Source organism: Lampris incognitus, chromosome 3, assembly GCF_029633865.1.
Source record: "Lampris incognitus isolate fLamInc1 chromosome 3, fLamInc1.hap2, whole genome shotgun sequence".
Lineage (NCBI taxonomy): Eukaryota > Metazoa > Chordata > Actinopteri > Lampriformes > Lampridae > Lampris > Lampris incognitus.
In genome coordinates, this window is record NC_079213.1 from 35764760 (window position 1) to 35787788 (window position 23029).

Below are 23029 nucleotides of genomic sequence, written 5' to 3' on the forward strand. Positions count from 1 at the left end.
TTCAAACGAGTGACTAATGACGAGCAACACGTACAACAGAAGAAAGCTGCAAACCTCGTTGCTTACGGAGGCACCAGAATCGAGACAAAGGGCTTGGTCACATTGGCATACTGTTTAAAGGAGCCACGCTCTTACGTCATCCGGTCCAACGGGAAGACATAGAGGAAGAATCGCCGCCACCGCCACAGCTCAGTGCAGAGGACCCAGACTCGGAGAATATCAGCCCCTCTACAGTGAACAGTGTACCCCTCACACCACATACACCATTCAATCACAACACACATCCCCTCCCCGGCCAAAAGGTAGCACTTAAACACACCGGAAAGACTGCAGCCAGCGGCCAGCTAGCATGTACGTTCTGCGCCTGCGTGAGAGGAAATAACTCTCCATACCAGCAGGTGGCAGTAGTCTGTATTTGTCATTCAAAATCTGAAACCGGAAGACCCAGGACTGCGGATATACAAACCCTAAAAAAAGCCGCGTTTGCTTACCATTTTCACTCAACTCTCGCTCACTACAGACAGTGTGGTAATATACTACCTTAATCACTACAGACGGTGTGGTGATATACTACTTCTAATGACTAGAGACGGTGTGGTGATATACTACTTCTAATCACTACAGACGGTGTGGAATACAGCTACTTCTAATCACTACAGACGGTGTGGTGATATACTACTAATCACTACAGACGGTGTGGAATACAGCTGCTTCTAATCACTAAAGACGGTGTGGTGATGTACTACTTCTAATTACTACAGACGGTGTGGAATACAGCTACTTCTAATCACTACAGACGGTGTGGCGATATACTACTTCTAATCACTACAGACGGTGTGGAATACAGCTGCTTCTAATCACTACAGACGGTGTGGTGATGTACTACTTCTAATCACTACAGACGGTGTGGTGATATACTACTTCTAGTCACTACAGATGGTGTGGAATACAGCTGCTTCTAATCACTACAGACGGTGTGGAATACAGCTGCTTCTAATCACTACAGGCGGTGTGGTGATGTACTACTTCTAATCACTACAGACGGTGTGGTGATATACTACTTCTAGTCACTACAGACGGTGTGGAATACAGCTACCTCTAATGGAGAACACGTCTGATAAGAGTTGCAGATGGCGCCGGCGTGGTCAGCTCTTGGTCTTTTGGTTGTGGAAGAAGAAAGGAAGAGGCGGATGTGAAAAATAAGGAGAACTCGCACTAAATGGGTGAAGTCATTGCCACTACAGCGACAGACTCGAGGGGCTTTCCCGAACCTGTGTCGAGAGCTGGAGATACATGAAACCTCCGATTTTAAAAATGTCGCTCGGCTCTTTCCCGTTCAGAGCCTTTTGTGTGTGGCCTCTTGACTTACTCATTTGCTTATTTCCGGAGCGTATTTTTTTCGTACCCGTTTTCCGGGAACTCTGCCTCGCGTTATTATTTTTCCCACCTGGATTCCGTGTAGACCCGCCCCTACTCTATCTCTGATTGGCTAACCCTATCCCTAACCCAACCCTAACCCTAACCTTAACCAACCTAACCAACGGAGGCAACGAGTACTAGCCAATCAGAGGCAGAGTTCCCGGAAAACGGGTACGAAAAAAATCACGTGTTTCCGGAACTTCCGTTTCTCTTTTCGTGCGCTTATTCGCTAAGCTGAACAGCCAATCAGAGGGATCTCTCTCACCGACGGGCTCCGCCGCCGAGTCAACATGCTGAGTCGGCTGAAAAGCTGCCGACAGGGGTCCGACTAGTGCCAACGGTGCGGGGCACGCCGCAAAAACCAAGGCGACAGACGGTCACCGACGGCCCGACACTGGCCGACGGGCCTGATGTGTCACGACTTTCAAAGAAGCGAGGCCTGCACAAATGATCCTCTTTTTGAAGGGAAAAATGCAAAATTGTCCTCAAAAAGATAGAAGTACAAAACACACACACACACAAGCCAGGCTTCGACATAACTCAGTAAGCAAAGTTCCACAAATAGTCTGTGTTGAATATATGTTGACGTATGGTGAAGTATGTTGATGTATGGTGATGTATGGTGAAGTATGTTGATGTATGGTGAAGAATGGTGAAGTATGTTGACGTATGTTGACGTATGGTGAAGTATGGTGAAAGGAGAAGGGGTGACTCATGACTCATGGCCAGCTTTTGTGAGCGTCATGGCTGGAAGTGGAAAAGGCAGTGCCCGCTGGCTCTGCTGAGCATGGCCATTATCTAGCTGGCGGCCATCTCTCGTTCCATTGTAATGTCCACCAGACGTGTTTCACGCAGCGGCCAGGATTCAGTTCATTCGGTGTTCGCACTCCAGTTGGACCAGGCATTGATCCAACATGCTTTGGTGTTAATAAATAGTGCCGCATAAATTGCTTCTAAATATTGATGGATGGCGCTGGCAAGACAGAAAATACACTTGTTCACACTGAGAAATCTGCTCAGAGGGGGAAAGAGGTTTATTCAGAGCAGTCACTTGTTCTGGGAAACTGAAATGAGTCAGAAGAGACAATATGATTTTCTGTCATGTAAAATGTCTTTGTGCTCACTGATATGGCAGACAACAGTCAAGCCACGCGGATCCAATACAATAAAACATGGAGCGGAAAGAAAGCGGACCGCCAAAATGCTGTGCATGTTTGACCAGCTCCTGTGCAAGAACTGTGCCCAATACTGCTCTATGCCAGCTCCCCCCCCCCCACACACACACACATCAGACTTGCTTGCAGTGAGATTGGCCTTGAGATTACTTAACATTAACAACATTAACCAAATAGTAGTTCAAAACGTTGCAAGCGAGACTGCGTCCCTGTTTTCCAGAGTTGGTTTCTTTTTCATTCTGGCAGATGTTCCCCAAAACTGTCTTCTCATTGGACAACTCCAGCACCTCCCCCACTGCAAACAAAAACAAAGTTGACGTGGGAGGTGCAATTGACTATGTTTCAAGAGCAACTTCACATGTCAAAGGTACAGCGTGTAATGGCATGCTCCTCCGTGACCTTGTGGAGTACTACGACAACAAGAAACATGACACGAATCACCATCAGGTCAACACTGTGAATTTGTTTGAGAAATGGAGACGACTCAAAGCCTAAACAGGAAGTTCCTGTTCCGCTTCCGGTGTGGGAAGATGGCTGCGCGAATTCACGTTTGCGGTGGCCTCAGCCAGTACCGTCCATGCAGTGTCTTTGTCCACGTCTAAGTTTGTGTCTTCGTTTGATGGCTGGGAGAGCTAGTGCTGGATCGGCTGGGGGAGCTTGGTCTGCTGCGTTCTGTGGGCCCAGGGACCGCGGCCCTGCCTGGAGCTGTGCCCGAGGAGGAAACACCGAGGGCGGTCTGACAGGACGCGGGAGCGGGGCACGCTAAGCTAACTGCTAGCCCATGCAGACATCCTGGCGTTCGCTCTCTTGGCCAGTGAATTTTATTTATTTATTTTATATGTTGGATATGTGTGTTTTCGTAGTTTTTTGAAGTTTGGGTATGTGTGTTGTTGTAGTTTGGATGAGTTTGTGTCTTTGTGTTGCACTGCTGTGGGCTGGGGGAAACCACGTTTCCTTTGATTTCATGTGCGCAGGTGCATGGACTGAAACGACAAATAAATGTTCCTGGTTCCTGATCCGGAACTGAATGCGATGCGGGGCCAACTGGTTTTCCTAATTTGCAGGAAATAAAGCGAACAGCGTTAAACGTAGTCTGGCCAAAACAGGACAGCTGCTGAGGGCCTCACCTGCGGGCTGTACCCTCAACCAAGCTGACGGGTGAACCAGTGAACCGGGTGGCTCAGCTCCAGTTAAAACCCCGGGTCCTAGGCAACGTTTCATCATTTTTGCACAAATGTGATAGTAGCTGCATTTCCTTTCGACCTCGTTCACCTGCCAGTTGAACTCAGTCCTGGGTGATTGTGTCCAAGTAAGAAAGTAAATATTTATAAAGCACACTTTGAAACACGCAGTTATGAAGTGCTTCACGTAACAAAAACATGACCTAAATGCAGCTCTTCATAACCAGAAGCACAATGAGTACTCATAAGAAAATGGTATATACATATACACAAAAGTCCATTTGAAACTAAATCAACAAGGCACCCAAAGGCCAGTCTATAAAGACCTTTTAGAAGCTGCTAAAGGGCAGAACGAGCAGGAAGTTCTCAGCCTTATTCACCCACTTCAGCTCCTCCACAACCCTGCAGGCTGGGTTATTACCCTGAACACGCCCCTCAGCTGCCCCGCCTTCCCATGTCACAGCGGATGAACTTTGACATTTATCAACATTCAGAGAGCTCCATAATTCCTCCCCTGCTTATCTCACAGACCTCCTTCACACTTACGTGCCCTGTGGTCTTCCCCAGCAGGTCTACTGGCACTACCAGCCGTCACCCTCAACACAGTGGGGGCCAGGGCTTTCTCACACAAAGGAGCCAAGATGGCCACGACCTCGTCACGCGCGCATTATGTGGTGGCATCACGTGATGTGTTGAGATGACGTGCCGCCCCCACGGAAACGCTGCCAATGGAAAGTCAATCAGGATCCTTTGTCGTGCTGGACACACGAATTCCCTGATCCAACAACATCATGCTGGATTTATTATGGCGCCTCAGTTTTGTTCTCTAAACATATTGAACTGTGTGTGATATAACTCATTTTGATGCAAAGAGGGGCGGCACGGTGACGCAGTGGTTAGCACGGTCGCCTCACAGCAAGAAGGTTCTGGGTTCGAGCCCCGGGGTAGTCCAATCTTGGGGGTCGTCCTCTGTGTAGAGTGCAAATTCTCCCCGTGTCTGCGTGGGTTTCCTCCAGGGGCTCCAGTTTCCTCACACAGTCCAAAGACATGTAGGTAGGGTGACTCGGCCGTACTGAACTGTCCCTGTGTGTGTGTGTGTGTGTGTGTGTGTGTGTGTGTGTGTGTGTGTGTGTGTGGGCCCTGTGATGGCCTGGAGGCCTGTCCAGGGTGTCTCCCCGCCTGCCACCCAGTGACTGCTGGGATAGGCTCCAGCATCCCCACTGATTTCGTACAAAACACCCTGATTCTTCCGGTAAAGATAAAACCAATCACTTTGGGAACCATCTTGCCTTACAAAAGAGCCATTGTGAGTTTAAAAAGCCCCCTCCTGTACCATTCATGAAATAAAAACCCAACCGCCAGTTTTCAGTCGAGACTGTTGTTCCTCATAAATATAGCCAAACAGTGGCCCAGTCTCACAGATCAGCTGGTCTTGCTCTTTATTATGTGTACTGCAAGTGTGACTGTTCCACTGTCAGGCTCTCTTGGTGCCTCAAAAACAGCTTCTACCAAGGAATAACTCCTCCTGCCAAGGTTCCTGGAAAGCTGGGGGCAGAGAGATGTGGGAGCTACCCTAAATCATGCACACCAGGAAAACAAGCAAACAGCCCTGCCTGTGCCATCGTGAATTTATGGCCCATTATCAGCTTGGAAACCCTCCAATTCCCGGCCCGGAGCAGCAAGGGAAGGTTCCTGTTCTCTAGCCCCGCTTCACAATACTTGCTTAGTATTCAACACATCTGATAAGAACTGCTGCGTCAAAAGCCCATGCCATGGCTGGTTCCAAGCTTCCTCAGTGTTATGATTTACTTCTTAAACGGCAAGAGTATACAGATATAGAGCTAGAAGTTAACGAATACACGTTTTTTGGAGGAGAAACTATGATGACAGGATGATTTTGATTTATTACCAACATGCAGACATTCTGACACACTATTGTGCCTTGGGATATCAAATGAGAACAAGCTGGTGATGCAAGATTCTTTCTTGACTCGTGTCATTATTATGTCATTATTAGGATTCCTTAAGAAATGAGCCAGTCTTCAAGAGGGAGCAGACTATTTTGAATAATCAGTACGACGGGTTGCCAGTTACTGGGCTCTAACACCATCTACAACAACCCTGGCATTTAATATCTCAACTGCTAGCATAAATGCATATCAATCTTCCACACGGCAAATGTTCTGCCAGTCCTAGGAATTTATTTACATTTATTAATTCATTTTTGACCCCCCCCCTTTTTTCCTCCCAGTTGTATCCGGCCAATTACCCCACTCTGCTGAGGGCTGCAGACCACCACGTCTCCTCCGATACATGTGGAGTCAACAATAAGGAGTTTCGCCAGAGGGGCGTAGCACGTTGGAAGATCACGCTTTTGCCCCCGCCTCCGAACAGGCGCCCGACCGACCAGAGGAGGCGCTAGTGCAGCGACCAGGACACATACCCACACCCGGCTTCCCACCCGCAGACACGGCCAATTGCGTCTGTAGGGACGCCCAACCAAGCCGGAGGTAACACGGGGATTCGAACTGGCGATCCCCGTGTTGGTAGGCAACGGAATAGACCGCTACGCCACCCGGATGCCAGCAATTTATTTACATTTATGTATGAGATTTTACACAGCTGCATGTACAGGAAATAAGATCTCTAACACATCGTCTGTGATGTCCCAGTTACCTCCATCCTTACACGTGCTCTGCTACTCCGCCACAGCAGAAGCAGGACATGCACGGCTAAGAAAGGAACGCAGGGGTGATTTTTGAAAGACAATGATCCATCATTGTTTGCAAGGCAAACGCTCTTGCCTAACTCCTGTTCTTCTAGAAACTCATAACTCTAACATTGCCATTGAAGTTAACTAGTATAGTGCCCCCTGTGGTTTGACTGCATCTCTTGCCTGTCTGGTGGATCAGGGCCGGAGGAGAGGCTGGAAGGCGCGTTGTGAGCCCATTGAAGTGGGGTGCAGAGGCTTTGCTGGCGGTTCACACTGTGCAGGCTCTACACTCTACTTGGCATCACTGGGGCTGCGAAAAGGAAAGCCATCAAGTCTTCCAGGGAGGCTGCAGAGAGGGCCTCCAGATGGCTTTGGATCAGGAGTGATCTGTGGGCCAGTTCTGCTGGGACACTAGCCAGGGCCTGATCAACCCTGGCTGGGTCGCCTGAGAGAGGGTGTATGATGTTGAAAGACCCGACACACCCGAGGACCTCAGGAAACATCTCTGATGATGCGTCCCAGTGCAGCCTAGGACGTGTCTTCGAGCCGTTTAGGTTATAAGACTTTCATGGTAGGAAATGTATCACTGATGGGTCCTAATGTTAGCTCTCGCCCTTCTCTTACCTCTAGCATTATAATCTTAACCAGGTTTCTATCTAAGTGCTCATCCATTCATAAGTGCAGGTAAATTACTCTAGGTATTTCAGAATCCATGAATGTGAGGATAAACTGTGCCAAGTTAGTCTGAAGCACAGGTTTTAGCTGCAGCTGTTTACAGTTTTTCCATCATTTATGTTTGTATTTTATTCGCAGTTTAAGCCTTGAGCTACTTTTAATTCATCTCAGGCCTTCATCAACTTATAGTAAGCCAAAATATGGTTTTACTAGGTTTGTTGATTGCAATTATACAATCCACTGTTTCTTCTTTTTTGCACATTTAACTTTTTTATATAAGCAAATAAAACGTTGTCACTAAAGGGTAACTATCAGAGGCTCGTTAACATATGGTTATATTTTTTGGGCATATTTACAGATACATAATACACACACACACACGTATATAGCATATTCTCATGAACATGAATCATATATGATGAGCCAGAAAATATTAAATATCAGCATATTAGCAACTACCTGGTCAGTTCTGGATAGCATAAGCAGATATCAGTTGTTTTTGTTAGTGTCAAGAATAATAATCAGCATATATATATATATATATATATATATATATTTCACTAGCCATCATCTGAAACACAGTTCTGCAGAGATTCAAAATATCCCTTATTTATGATGTTCAACAAAAGCATAAATAAAAGGGGCTCATACAAGAGCTTTTTTTATAGCTTTCTTAAAGAGACCATATCATGGCGTTGTTGTTAGTCGTCAACACACGCCAGTGTGTTGGCGTGTGTAAGTGTTTGTACTACTCCACTGCTCGAGTGATCATTCCTGCCGCAAGTTGGTTTATACACAAGTTTTATTTATGAAGTTATGTTTTATTTATTTATCCATGTTTGGCTTTTCCTCCCTATCTGGCCAATTACTCCACTCTTCCGAGCCGTCCCGGTCACTGCTCCACCCCCTCTGCCGGTCCGGGGAGGGCTGCAGACTACCACATGCTTCCTCCGATATGTGGACTCACCAGCCGCTTCTTTTCACCTGACAATGAGGAGTTTCACCAGGGGGACGTAGACGTGGGAGGATCACGCTATTCCCCCAGTTCCCCTTCCCCCCTGAACAGGTGCCCCGACCGACCAGAGCAGGCGCTACTGCGACCAGGACACATACCCACATCCGGCTTCCCACCCATAGACACGGCCAGTTGTGTCTGTAGGGACGCCCGACCAAGCCGGAGGTAACACAGGGATTCGAACCGGCAATCCCTGTTTTGGTGGGAAACGGAATAGACGGACCACGCCACCCGGACGCCCAGTGTATACAAAAGTTTATAGCCCATTACAGTGGTCACCGTCCCTTGCATGGCAGCGGTTCAGATAAGAATGGCCGCCGCTCTGACCATCCTGCTGTTGATTTGAATGGGGATGTCCGTTCTGCTCTCTTATGTTCTATGGGTAGAACTCAGTCCGCGTGAGCACCGCCTCATCCTCTTGCCGAAGTTGAAACTAGTTGCTAGGCAGGGATTATGAAAATGTGTTGTGTCACAATTTGGAACACCTTCCCGTCCCCACACAGGTTCACTTAGATCTCCCCGAACCAAAACCTCCACACAGAAAACCACAGACGGGGTTACTTAATAGAAAAACATACTTTATTTTAATAAATTCATAAAATACAATAAACTAGTCACTCCCCAGTCCTCCACTCCAATACTACCCCAACCCCACGACCCGTCTTCGCTACGCCCCGTAGCCCACTTTCTCCTTCCGTCCCCCAATTGTTCAATTACCCCCCCCCCAACGGTCCTCACTTATGCACTACTGGTAAGCAGATACCTGGCACTACAACCCACACTTTCATGGTAGCTTCCCATCACTGCACCCTTAATGTCTGCATGCTATCACCAACACACCACTGCATCCGTGAGTGACAATAAAAAGAGACACTGCAAAGCACGCGTGACACTGAGTCCTGGGGGGATCTGAACTTATGAGGCAGCCTATTTCTTCCAACTGTCAATCTACAAGGGTACTGACCATAGGCTAAGGACAGCAAAATAAGGGGGGGGGATGGAAGGGAGTTTGACTATTTTAGACATAAATAAAGCAATAAGTTTAAGGTGGGGGCGTATACGTCTTGACTTCCCCTCTACAAGACCTAAATCCCCACAACAAAAATGTTAAAACTTAAACCCAGCGGCCCAGTCCTGCAGTCTCTGGCAGTAGGCTGTGTCTCCTCTGCGGTGGCAGCTAGTGGGCTACTCAGCAGTCTCAGTCCTGGTCGGGCCAGGGCCAGGCTCCCTCTCCCTCTTCCTGCTGGGTAGGCTACAGGAAACCCTGGGTCCAGCCGGCGGCACGCCTTCCCTCTCCGTCCCGTCGGCGGTGGGAATGAACACAGTAGATTTGGTTTAATGAGGGGTTAACCCACAAGCTGCGATCCCATACATCCAAACACTTTGGCAGTAGCAGGTAGGTTGCAACTTGTAAGAGAGGTAGGCTCCTCACACTGCAGGAGGGGTAGACGTATCTAAACCCCCTCCACTGTTGTGCCGGGCTCCCTCTCTCTCCGACGTCCAGCTCCGGTCTTGCTGGTGTACTGTCGGTTGCTTCTCAGCCCAGCGCTCTGCTGATGGAATGGGAAGTAGACTATCACAGTCATTGGTGGAACTGACAGGCCAGGGGCAGCCGGCGTCCCCTGCCTTCTACATCCCCGTTTTTCCAGCGGAATATCAATCTTCCTCCGGTCGTTGTCGCCGGAAAAAAAACCCCCAATCAAACTACTACCATAAACTAACTAACAGAACAAATAACCAACAAAGCCAGAATAGGAACGTCTCCCTTTTCTGATATATGCCCCCCCCCCGTTCTCGCCTCTCCCTCTTGTCCAAACACCCCAAATCCTTTAGCTCCCCTTAATACTAACTGGGTGCACCTGCGCGCCCTCACCTATCCGTCACTATTCAGCTTCTCTCCTCCCTCCAGACCCCGTGACATCCCCCACCACTATTTCTATAGTCGTCCCGGCTATACTAATTTCCCACCTCTTCCCGATACCTCAGTGGGGCCCTACTATTCTTTCTTGCAGATCTACGAACTGGGACACCCAATTCCCCCGGGGTTAGCCCTACTTCCCATTCCCCAGTCTCCTGGATTGCTGGGGGGGGGGCAGCAGGCATCTCCGGAGCTTGAGGGACAGAGAAACGCACTGAGTACCAGGCATAGTCACGTTGGTCTGGCACAAGCTCTGGACTTGGTGGGGGGCTTTCAGGGTCTGGTGTAGGTCTAGGGTAGGGGCATGGTCGGAGGTGGTTCCGGTGGATAGTCCTTTCTGCCCTTCCTCCCTCTGGTCATATGCGGAACACGGGCAGCCCCAGGCCTAGCTGTCCCACAACTACAAAAGGCTGCACCTGCCACCTGGGGGCTAACTTACCCTGGTCCCGCCTCCTAAAGATCCTTAGGAGCACTCGCTCCCCAGCCACTATGGGGGAGGTCTTTAGCCTGTTTGTCATACTGGAACTTGTGCCTGCTCTGCTGTTGACAGGTCTTAGACTGTACATGGTAGTAGGCCCGGCACAGCTGGTTATGGTAGTACTTCACCCACCCTTCAAGGTCTGTTCGTACTCACAGAGGCTCTGCTCCCAAGACCACGTCGACTGGTAGCCGGGCATGCCTGCCACACATAACAAAGAATGGGGTTAGTCCAGTGCTATTGTGCTCAGTGTTGTTATAGGCTTGCAGGAGCATAGGCAGGTGCTCTGGCCACCGCTTCTGTTCCTCCTCCCCAAGGGACCCCAGTAGGGACAACAGGGTCCGGTTGAAACATTCACATGCCCCATTACCTTGTGGGTGGTATGGGGTAGTGTGAACCTTTACACACCAGCAAAACTGGCAAAACTGTGCAACAAGGGCAGATTCAAAAGCCTGTCTGTCAGGAGCTGCTCAGGGCAACCCCAGTGCTGTACCACCGCTGTCCAGAGAGCCCTCACTGTCATTTCAGCAGTCTGGTCCTTTGTTGGGACGGCCCATCCAAATCTAGAAAATAAGTCCGTCATGACAAGCAAGCAAGGAAATGCATCGCCTGGTCGGCCTAGAGACAGGTAATCAATAGCCAATGTCTCAAGGGGATAGCTGGTCGTGATTGGCACCAATGGTGCCCTTGCCCCTGGCCCAGGGTTTGCTTGGACACATTGGGAACACTGCAATCCAGCGCCTTACATCCTCCCCCAACCCTGGACAATAGAATTCCCGTCGCAAGGCAGCCTCAGTCCTATTTGCACCGAGGTGGGCCAATGATTTGTGGTACCTTTCCCACAGGGGCTTGGCATCGGCATGGGGCACCAGGATTTGCCATCTTCAAGTGTCGGTAAGGTTATCCCTTACTTTGCGGCTGAGGACTCCATTCCACATGGCCAGACGGTCCCACTCCTTCCACCAACGTCGCTCCTCGAGTGAAACCTCACGCCACTCACTTACATTTGGCACTCTGCCCCGACGGACTCTCTCAGCCAAAGCCCTGAGGTGCAGATCCTCTTCCTGAGCCCTTCTCCAGTCAGTGCCCTCCACTTCCATCATGGCTGCCAGGTGGCCTGCATCCTCCTGGCCCAAGAAGAACTGGGCCTCGGTCCCTGGTAACCTGGAGAGGAGGTCAACGTTTTGGTTAGAATGGCCTGTATGGTACCTGACTCTAAACTGGAAACTAGCTAGCTGGGATACCCAGCGTTGCTCAAACACCCCCAGTTTGGCGGGATCTAGGTGGACTAGAGGATTATTGTCAGTGTAAATGGTAAACTCTACCCCCCATAAATAGTCTCTGGACTTCTCAGTCACTGCCCACTTCAGGGCAAGCAGTTCCATCTTAAAAGAGCTATAGTTCTGGTCATTGCGTTCTGTGGGAGATAAGCTCCTGCTGACATAAGCAATGACTCTCTCTTTGCCATCCTGTACTTGAGAGAGCACGGCCTCCAGGCCCTCAAGGCTGGCATCAGTGTACAGGATGAAAGGCTTAGTGAAGTCCGCGTAAGCCAGTATCGGAGCACTCAGTAGGGCAGTCTTAAGTCAGACAAAGGAGTCCTCGCAGGCTGGGGTCCAGGTCACAGGGCTGTTTTTTTCCTAGCAGTGACGTGCCAGCCAATAGGCCATTAAGTGGGGCAGCAATCCTAGAGAAAGAGATAAAATGTCTATAATACCCCGCAAAACCAAGGAAAGAGCGTACCTGGGTGACAGTGTGGGGTCGCGGCCAATCTCGAACAGCAGCTATTTTCTCTGGGTCTGTTGTCACTCCTGCTCGGCTCACCACATGTCCCAAATAAACCACCTCTTTCCACAGGAGGTGACATTTCTGGGGTTGCAACTTCAAACTGTGCTTTGCCAGCCTCTCAAACACTTGGTGTAGGTGGCTTAGGTGGGTGTCGAAATCTGGCGAGTAAATGATGATATCATCTAAGTAGATCAACAAAAAATCCTTTACCTTGTCTCCCAGACACTTTTGCATGAGGCGCTAGAAGGTGGCGGGGGCACTGCATAACCCAAATGGCATCCGAGAGAACTCGAAACGCCCCATGGGTGTAGTGAAAGCCGTCTTCTCCCTGTCCGCTGGGTTAACCCCCACCTGCCAATAGCCACCGACCAGGTCCAAGGTTGAGTACCAGGCGGCTTCTTTCAGAGTATTCAAGGATTCCTCGATGCAGGGGAGGGGAGAAGCATCTTTGTGTGTCACGGCGTTTAACCGGCGGTAGTCCACACAGAACCTTCATGAACCATCCTTCTTTTTGACCAGGACAACTGGCGCGGCCCATGGGCTAGAGCTCTCAGTGACCACCCCTGACTCCAACATCCCAGCCAGCAGCTGTCGGAGCTCTGGGTACAGGCTGGGAGGAACTGGTCTATGGCGTTCATGGCTGGGGGGAGGGGCTCCTGTGGGAATGTGATGTAACACTGCGTCTGTCTGGCCAAAATCCTCCTCATGAGCTGAAAACACACTAGACCAGTGGGACAGAAGTGTGTGGAGTTTCTGTTGTTGCTGGGGCTCTCTCCCTTCCCGATATCCGTTCCCTATCCCCCCATTCCCACCTCTCTACTTTGTCCAAACACCCCAAATCCTTTATCTCCCCTTAATTACTAACTGAGTACACCTGCGCGCCCTCACCTATCCGTCACTATTCAGCTTCTCTCCTCCCTCCAGACCCCATGACATGTTACACAATGACATAGACAAGTAACGGAAGAAAACGTTGGACCCCAAACGAGGCATTTCAGGCAGTGTTTCCTGTCGGAGAGAACAACTCCCCTTGGCGTGGACTTTGGGCTTTATAACGTCAGATGTTTAATATGCACCTCCCAGCTACATAAATACAAAGGAAAGGGGGAAAAACCAAAAATCGTGATGTGGTCTCCCTAAATTCAATTTATCTAACGCAATTATCGTAAGAACAATGTCAGATTCACGAAGCCTCCTCATTCACCAAAAACGTGTTCCTGCCAGTATGCTTGAACATAAACTGAATGCTGTCATTGTCAACTGAATGTGCATGCCAGGGCCACTTCAATTCGCATATTTAATGCCTCTGAAAGACTAAGGTCAGCTGACTGCATGTTGTGCAAAAAAAAGAGGAATTTGAACAGCTGATCACATACTGCCTTAACCTTTACATGACATGCTTAAAAAAAAAACCTAAGAAGAACTTTCCAAACTCTGAAAATGAAGTGCTGCTGCGAGAACTGTCATAAATGTACAAAAACCTTTTGATGAAGTATGAGGACATTTGGTCTGTTTTCAAAATGTGCCTTTACCCTTATTCCTCTTATTGGTGCCCTGAAAAACGTTTGATGGGTAAGCAAAATATTTTCTAAGTACTGAAAAAAAAGAATATATACATTATTAGACACCCTTGACAATTCCATTTTGATACCAATCTGCACTAAATACTCCATGATGGAAAATTGAGGGCATACTGATATTTCTTTTGGTAATGTATTGGAAATAAATAAATATACTCTATACAAAAAGTTTTCAAACCAAGTGGTCGATACTTCAGATATGTCTTTAGAAGCCAACGCAGCTTCAAGACTTCCTCTCATCTTCTTTTGTATGTTTGTGTTAGTTTTGCACATCTGGCTTTTGGGATTTTTGCCTAGTCTTCTTTGCTCCAGCTCTGTCGACCTGGATGGGGAGCGTCTGAAATTCTCAGTGGGACTCGTGTCTGTGCTTTGGATGGGTCACTTTGATTTTCTTATTTTGAAACCCTGTCGGTGCTGTTTTGGCTGAATGCTTAGGGTCATTTTCAAACTGAAACTTAAATTTCCTCCCCAGCAGGTTCTCCTCAAGACAAACTTGCAGCACACTCCAGGCATGGCGTCATGTGCCTTTTTCTCTGAAGTGGCTTCCATCTCCCCATTCTGCAATAAAACCCTGATTTGTGAAGTTCTGTTTGGACTCATTGTCCTTCCAGCAAATCCTGTCTCAGCCAAGTAGTTCTTTTACAACAGTCCTTGGATGCCTGGTCACATCTCTAACAGAGAACCCCCTTGTGCAGTAGCTCAGTTTAAAGTGAGGGGTAGCCCTATGAAGAGTTTAGGTAGTTCCACATTTTTTCCTCATTTCCTGATGATGGGGCAAATTTACTTTTTGGTACTCTTAACCCTTAAAACCATTTTTTACCCTTTCCTGAATTTCAACTTTCATTCCTCCTCTCTCCAGTGCATACCTCCACCTCTCCAGGCTCTCCTAAATCCTAAATTCTAAAGCCACAAAGACACAATGTAACTCCTTCTGGACTTCTCTATACTTCTCCATCAACATTCTCAAAGCAAACATTACATTTGTGGTGCTCTTTCATGGCATGAAACCATACTGCTGCTCGCTGATCATCACCTCTCCTCTTAACCTAGCTTCTATTACTCTTTCCCATATCTTCATGCTGTGGCTGATCAACTTTATACCTCTGTACTTGCTACAGTTCTGCACATCACCCTTATTCCTGAAAATCAGTACCAGTATGCTACTTCTCCACTCCTCAGGCATCCTCTCACTCTCCAAGATTGTGTTAAAAAATCTAGTTAAAAATTCCACTGCCATCTCTCTTAAACACCTCCATGCCTCCACAAGTATGTCATCAATGACGAGATCCTAGTAGCTGTGATTAACAGACTGTATAGCTATTCTAACAAAAGGCTGACACTGCGCAGTACACTCTTTCTTTCTTTGTGTCTGTGTGCTGCTGTCGGGGAATCCATCAAAGTCACCTGCAAGTCGTAACATACTTGTAAGCAGACAGTTTTATTAAAATGATATGACTGTACCTCAAGCTCACTTTGGAGAATTGCCAACCCATATTGTCTCTTGTTTTGGGGTTTCTGAAGGTTAAAGCAGTGTGATGTATAAGGATTTTACTTTTTTCCATTGTGCAATGGGACATAAAGAAACCTGCAAGACAGCCCAGTCTGCACAGTTTGTGGAAGCCTTAAGGTAAAATGGTCAATGAAGACCTGTATTCAGGTGTCAGTATAAACAGATGTTCTAACCTGGCCTTCAGTGAACTCTGACCGCTGCACCAACAGGTTTTCATTTTTCAGGAGATGTGCAAAGTTGATTTGATGGCTTCACTGCAGGAACTAGGCACAGTTAGCGCAGCATGCTTGCAAGCTGCTCATTCACTTGAAAGCGAACAAGTGCAGCAGATGTTAATTAAATAAGAGGCTGCATAAGATGAGAGGAATAGAAAAAATAGAGACAAAAGACAGGAGGAATAACAAAAAAGAGGCCACATTCTGATAGGATTGCCCCCATTCTTACATATGATGGTAGCTTTTAATCCTCCCCCAGCAAACCTGCTGTTGTTGTTGTTTTTTAGGGGTAATATCCACTGTTGAAGCTTCATTGTTGTAGAAACAATACCAGATTTTTTTTCCCGCTTGCCCTCCCCAATTGTACTTGGCCAATTGCCCTATTTTCTGAGCTGTCCCGGTCTCTGCTCCACCCCCTCTGCTGATCCGGGGAGGGCTGCAGACTACCACATGCCTCCTCCCATACATGTGGAGTCTGCAGCTGCTTCTTTTCACCTGACAGTGAGGAGTTTCACCAGGGGGAGGCGCATGGGAGGATCACGCTATTGCCCCAGTTCCCCTCCCCCCCGAAAAGGTGCCTCGACCGAAAAGAGGCGGCGCTAGTGCAGCGACCAGGACACATACCCACATCTGACTTCTCACCCGCCGACACGGCCAACTGTGTCTGTAGGGACGCCCGACAAAGTCGGAGGTAACACGGGGATTCAAACCAGCGATCCCCGTGTTGCTAGGCAACGGAATAGACTGCCATGCCACTTGGACGCCCCTACAACATCAGATTCTAACGGTTTCATCATGTTCTTGTGTGTGTTCTTTAACACCAAACGATGAATAAAAAAGTGATTTGATGAGAAACTGTGCAGTTTGCTTGACCGTAGCCTTTAAAAAAGAGGTCTTAGTAGCTTCAGCTGTTGTGAGGTTGCTCACTGCTTTTTCACCCAGGAAGAGAGCTGTAGCTTCCATCCATCCATCCATTATCCAAACCACTTATCCCGCTGTCAGGGTCGTGGGGATGCTGGAGCCTATCCCAGCAGTCATTGGACAGCAGGTGAGGAGACACCCTGGGCAGCCGCCAGACCATCACAGGACCAACACACACTGTTTATTATGAAATTACCGCAGACACTGACCGCAGAACTGTAGCTTGCAGTAGTAAAATGAACTTTAACTGAGGATTGCTAAATAGAAAAATAAGAACTAACAGGTGCGACAGCTCAGGTTGGACGGTTTGGAAACAAAGCAAGAGAGACAAGATTGAGATGGTTTAGACATGTGTGGAGGAGAGATGCTGGGTATATTGGGAGAAGGATGCTGAATATGGAGCTGCCAGGGAAGAGGAGAAGAGGAAGGCCAAAGAGGAGGTTTATGGATGTGGTGAGGGAGGACATGCAGGTGGCTGGTGTGACAGAGGAAGATGCAGAGGACAGGAAGAGATGGAAATAGGTGATCCACTGTGGCAACCCCTAACGGGTGCAGCCGAAAGTAGTAGTCGTAGTAGCAGCAGCTAGGATCTCGTCATTATATGCTGTGGTTATTTTACTGCCCTGTGATAAAGTGTAATTAAATTAGCACAAGCATATTAAAAAAGTAAACCAACTTCTTTGCTATAAGAATGTCCCCTTTGTGCAAAATGCTTACAGATTGTAATGTCTGGTAAACTGAGACAGGGAACACACTAGTTTGTCTTGTCATTTCATTTGTGACAACTTGTTTCACAATTGATACAAGTGATATTGAGAAAATTCATTACAATTTATCAATTTACAAAGGTATTTTCGGTGTGGTTGTGCTTGTTTCTAGTAAGGGCAAATCTTTTCAATCTTGCCTACATCTTAACTAAAGTTGATTGACTTGGAGGCCACACCCATACGCTTCGGTCAAGGGTCACGCCGACACAGGCATCCTGGAACTGTGTTAAAATGCAATCCCCAAAAGCTCCATGTCATTAGTTATTTTATTTTCAGAGTGCTCAGGTTTTTGGTGGATGATGAAGATAGTATTCAAGAGCGACACTAGAAAACGCTCATGAGTACACCTGTCACCATCTTACAGTGCTGTGATTGCAACCATTCCCCAGACCTCTGTGAATAGTACACATGGCCATTGTAACTCATGTCCCAGACAGCATCCGGATGTGGGCCACTTCAGGCAATGATGCGGCACTGGTGCCCTTCTTCTGGCCCTGACAAAATGGATGTGAGCCTGAAGTGGCCCACATGTATAATAGCAAATGTGGCCCAGATATGCTAAATCAAACGTGGGCCTTTTCTGGAAAAGATGCGGTGCTCTGGGCAACATGTGATCTGGATGTGACCCTGAAGTGGCCCGTGTGGTAAATGGTGAATATGGCCCAAATATCACAAAACTAATATGGGCCACCTCTGGCAAATACGGAGGTGCGGCATTGCTATGGCTTGGTTCTGGCCCAGATCTGGCAAAAAGGAGCAGACCGCCCAAGTGCCATCATTCCATGCAGTATGTGGGCTGGATGAAGTGTTGGTGTGGGACGGGTCCGGGCCACAGCAATTTTGCCATCTGGGTACTGTGACGTTTTGGGAAGATTTTGCTCAATACATTCGTTGTAACATTTTTGTCCAATTTTCATTACTCTACATGGATGTGCTGTTTAGATTCTATGATGTGTGCAATTCAGAACAAAAACAATATCATTTTATAAACCTTTTCATTATTTTACCAAAATTTCAAATTCACAAAAGTAAATTTTCTAACAGAAAACCTTTATTCAAAACTTTTTTGTAAATGAAGTGCAACAATACATACAAACTATTCAGCACTCCACAAACCCCAAAGCCTTAAAAACTCTTGACGTGTGTAAACTATATAATTGTCTGAACTGCAGAACCTCTCTTTATTTTATTTATTTATTTTAACTCCTTTTTCTTTCATTTCATATTTTATTTACCTCATAACCCCTGCATATATCTGTATATTTTGGTGACTGATTGATTGACGTTGATTAATCTTGCAATTCACAAATAAAGTATACATACACCGCCTCTGACTCGAACGTCGTGCCTTTTTCCGTCTAACTTGAAACGTCCCATCAATGTTGGACTGATCTAGTCTCATAAGTCTCACAACTCTGTCTACTCTTTACCATGAGATATTATCTGTTACTATGACAACCCAAAAGATGTGCCCCTGAATATCTGATTAATTTTGTTATTTCATATGCAAAACGTTTTATTTACAGACAGAAATTCTCTAGATCAGTACTTCAGATCTGCCCTTTTCTCCAAGAACTGAACTCTTTACTTAAATCTCTCAGCCTCGTGATAAAAGAGAAGAAGAGTGTAATACGCTGCTGAAATACTATTGTAACCGGTTAATCACTAACAGGCAAGTCCAGAAAAATAGGTTACACTATGAACCTTTTTCCCTGGAACCCGTCTGCTTATTTTAGATGTTATTTTATGCTATCTTACATGTACTCCGGCTTTGTTTTGTTCTTTGTCTGTTCTTTGTTTTTATTATTATCATTTATTTGTCTCCGTAACTGTCTGACGCCCTTATTGTACTCTTTTGACGTAGTTGTATAATTATACTGAAGCTGATATGTGCCCGTAACACCACATACCCGTTTTATCTGTAAACTTTTCTATTGTTCAGTAAGAAATAAAAATAAGAAAACAATCATGTTCGTGTTCAGAGGTAATGACAGGCCCCTGACAGGCGGTATGATACGTGATCGATACGTCTGATCACTTACCTTGTGGCCCGTGAGGCGCCGCGGCAGCGCCGGACTCCAGCTCGCGCAGCAAGGCGGCCCTCACCCAGCTGAACTCCTCCAGCGACCGCAGGAAGGCTCCGAAAGCCCGCGGACCGCGAGCGGGCAGGATGTCGAGCAGCCGCAACATCTTCTTCCTGTTGGTCGCCTGCGACTCGATATCCTCGAACTGGCTCTCCGTCAGCACACCCTCCTGGTACAGGACCTGCACCACGGTGTCGCTGGCCAGAACCTGGCTCGCTAAGTCCAGTCTTCTTCTCCTGAGCAGGTCTCGGTGAGCCGCGTCCATGCCGACCAAGCAGCACCAAGCTAGCTAGCTCCCGCCGACGGCCGGCTCGCCGCCGAGGCTAACACGTTAGCCGAACCGTCTACGCTGCTCGCCGCAAACATGCTAATGCTAACGACGGCTAGCGCAGCGCAGGGCGACCCGAATGGTTTACTTGTTTATGGTCCGACTGGAAACAGGGTTTGCCAAAACAACCTGTTTGTTTGTTTTTAAATTAAATTTGTATAACGCAGGATTACATATCAAATATTACCTACAGACGAATTCACCAAAAATAATGCAGGACTAGGGCGCCATTAAATGTAGATTAATAACTTATCCCGGAAAGTGGAACCAGTTCAGCCGGACTCAACGTTTACTGGGCTGTGCGGGCTTATCCAGAACCCCCAGTGTGGCTGCAGGGTTTTGTTCCGACCAAGCAGTTACACACCTGGTCCCACTGATCAACCAGTAGAGTCTTTAATGAGAAACTTTTTTTAATTTATGTATTTGTTTATTTTTCTATTGAACAATATTTTTACAAACAACGAGGCAAGTCAGCCATGGTATAAAACATGTCGGCACGTGTCCGAGTAAAACAAACATAAACAAACGAAGGGGGGGGGGGACATCCACAATCAAATTCCTTAAAACCAAAAGTGAATTCAAATACATAAATCAAACAATACCACACAAACAATAGAGCTAAGACGATAAACACGTAACTTCCTGAGGAACCTGGTTAGGACACACAGGTGTGTAAGTGATTGGTTAATTGATTGGCCCCCGCGCGGGTCCTTTCCGGACAAGACTGCCCGTGACACGGGTCCGTCAGTAAGCGGTGTGTCCTGCAGCTGAACCGGTTCAGCTTTCTGGGATCTCCTTACCTGGCTTACCGAGCATGCACCAAGAGACACATAACTTACAACCGTCCTGCTTCGACCACCTCCAAACCATGCACAGATGATACGTAACCGGTTCACATCTGGAAGATGGTTCGTTTTAGAAATTAAATTGTACAAATGAAGATTTTACCCAGTGAAATAAAGATTCACTAGATGTTGTCACGGAGCAAATTAAAATTATCGATGGGTGAAAAGTGCATTAATTTATTTAGCATGAGGGGATTTACCCATAACAACACAGTTTTATAACTAGACAAGGGGTAATATGTTTGAAATCACAACGAGGTATAATGATAATAATAAATAATAATACATTTTTATTTGCAGTGCACTTTTCATTAAAGGTAAATCAAAAAGTGTTCGAGATTAAAAGGTTAATTGTAAAAAAAATCTACAACAATAACATTTTTACAACAAACACAAAGTTAAGAAAAGTTGATTAAAAAAAAAGAAAAGGTTTTGGTCCAAATTCTGTGGTGCCTTATGAGGTGGTTGGGTAGGGTGTGCCACAGGTGAGGTGCCACCGAGCAGAAAGAAGGCCTGATGCCCCATGGTGTGGGGCTTGGTGCTGGGGGGGGGGCTGTTGCTGGCTCGAGGGTTTCATGTGGAGGTTTTGGGAGGATGAATAGTACCTTGAGATGGGGGGTGGGGGGTCAAAGCCATGGATACACTGATAAGTTGGGAGAAGTATCTGGTACTTGATCCTGGAGGAGACAGCGAGCCAGTGCAGTGAGTGTAAGACCGGTGTGACATGTTGGTGTTTTCCCATTCTCATCAGGATCCTGGCAGCACCGTTTTGGAGTTTCTGAGGCCTCCTGCTAGGGATCTTAATGAAGGGTGCATTGCAGCAGTCCAGCCTTGAGGAGATAACAGCATGGATGAGTTTCTGAGGCCTCCTGCTAGGGATCTTGATGAAGGGTGCGTTGCAGCAGTCCAGCCTTGAGGAGATAACAGCATGGATGAGTTTCTGAGGCCTCCTGTTAGGGATGTTGATGAAGGGTGCGTTGCAGCAGTCCAGCCTTGAGGAGATAAAGGCATGGATGAGTTTCTGAGGCCTCCTGCTAGGGATCTTGATGAAGGGTGAGTTGCAGCAGCCCAGCCTTGAAGACATAAATGCATGGATGAGTTTCTGAGGCCTCCTGCTAGGGATCTTGATGGAGGGTGCGTTGCAGCAGTCCAGCCTTGAGGAGATAAAGGCATGGATGAGTTTCTGAGGCCTCCTGTTAGGGATGTTGATGAAGGGTGCGTTGCAGCAGTCCAGCCTTGAAGACATAAAGGCATGGATGAGTTTCTGAGGCCTCCTGCTAGGGATCTTGATGACGGTGCGTTGCAGCAGTCCAGCCTTGAGGAGATAAAGGCATGGATGAGTTTCTGAGGCCTCCTGCTAGGGATCTTGGTGAAGGGTGCGTTGCAGCACTCCTGCCTTGAGGAGATAAAGGCATGGATGAGTTTCTGAGTGTCGGACACGTTTAGAGAGGAGCAGAGTTAGGAGATATTCTTGAGGTAGGAGGAGCTTTGGCACAGATGTTTGATGTGGGCGTGGAAGTTCAGGTGAGGGTTGATGGTGATGCCCAGTTTGAAAGTAGATAGCTTCAACTAGTAATCACTCTGATTAGATACCACAATGGGAGATGAGATCTCTAAAAATACAAACGTCAAACACAGAGAGGACCAACTGCCAGTACACACCTGTGTTCCTTCTGCAGTCACAACTTTTTCAGACGGTTGAAATAAAATAAACAAAGACTATTTCGTACTTCATTGGGAAGCAGACGTCCTCACATACCTCCAACTGGCAACTCCTCTGTTTATTTCGAATGGACAGTGTCAAAAGGGTTGCTGTTCCAACAATCCCGCCAAATATTTTTGCCTTAAAATATATATTAAAAAAATCTTCCTATCTTCTTTCACTCGGGGACCTGTCACCTTCATTGTTGTCACACTGAGTCTGGCTTGACTTCATCATGGTGCCCCTCCCCACAGCAAATTCTTCAACCCAAAAGCATTTCAGATAAGAACATCACTTTTAATAACTTCTACTGCAGAAATAATCACATAATATGATAATAACGGTACAAGTTTCCAAAGGAAATCTAATTTATTTATCTGAAACAGTATCAAAGGATCAGCGTATACATAGACAACATGAACTTTGCTCTTCTACCCCTGATCCATTCAAGCTTTTCCCTTTAAGCCTGGTTTAAGCATGACCGCCGAGGCTATTCTGGGCCGTGGTGTTCTTCACACAGAACTTTTTTGATCTGTCTCAGCATCGGAAAGCATCTCTAGCTGTGGTCTTTGGGGAGATGAGGACAATCTAGTTCTGTAACAGCCACGGTTTCTGAGAAGATGTCCTAAATACACGTTCGGCAACTGAGGAGCTGGCCTGCTGTCACCTCTCCGTTTCTTATGGCTGTCTTTTGCAGTGATAGCAACAGTTGGCT

General features: G+C 47.2%; 1 protein-coding gene across 2 annotated transcripts in view; it reads right to left on the bottom strand.

The window, feature by feature from the left end:
* The window catches only part of cradd (CASP2 and RIPK1 domain containing adaptor with death domain), a 34593-nt gene extending 14817 nt beyond the window's left edge, over nucleotides 1–19776 (bottom strand). Inside the window, exon 1 of one of the 2 annotated variants that reach the window (XM_056277225.1) lies at nucleotides 19398–19776. In XM_056277225.1, the coding sequence (XP_056133200.1) occupies nucleotides 19398–19704 (307 nt within the window). In that variant the 5' untranslated portion in view covers nucleotides 19705–19776. The remainder of the gene's footprint in view (nucleotides 1–19397) is intronic. The other variant, XM_056277227.1, reaches the window with a different exon arrangement.
* Between the last annotated feature and the right edge of the window lie 3253 nt (nucleotides 19777–23029).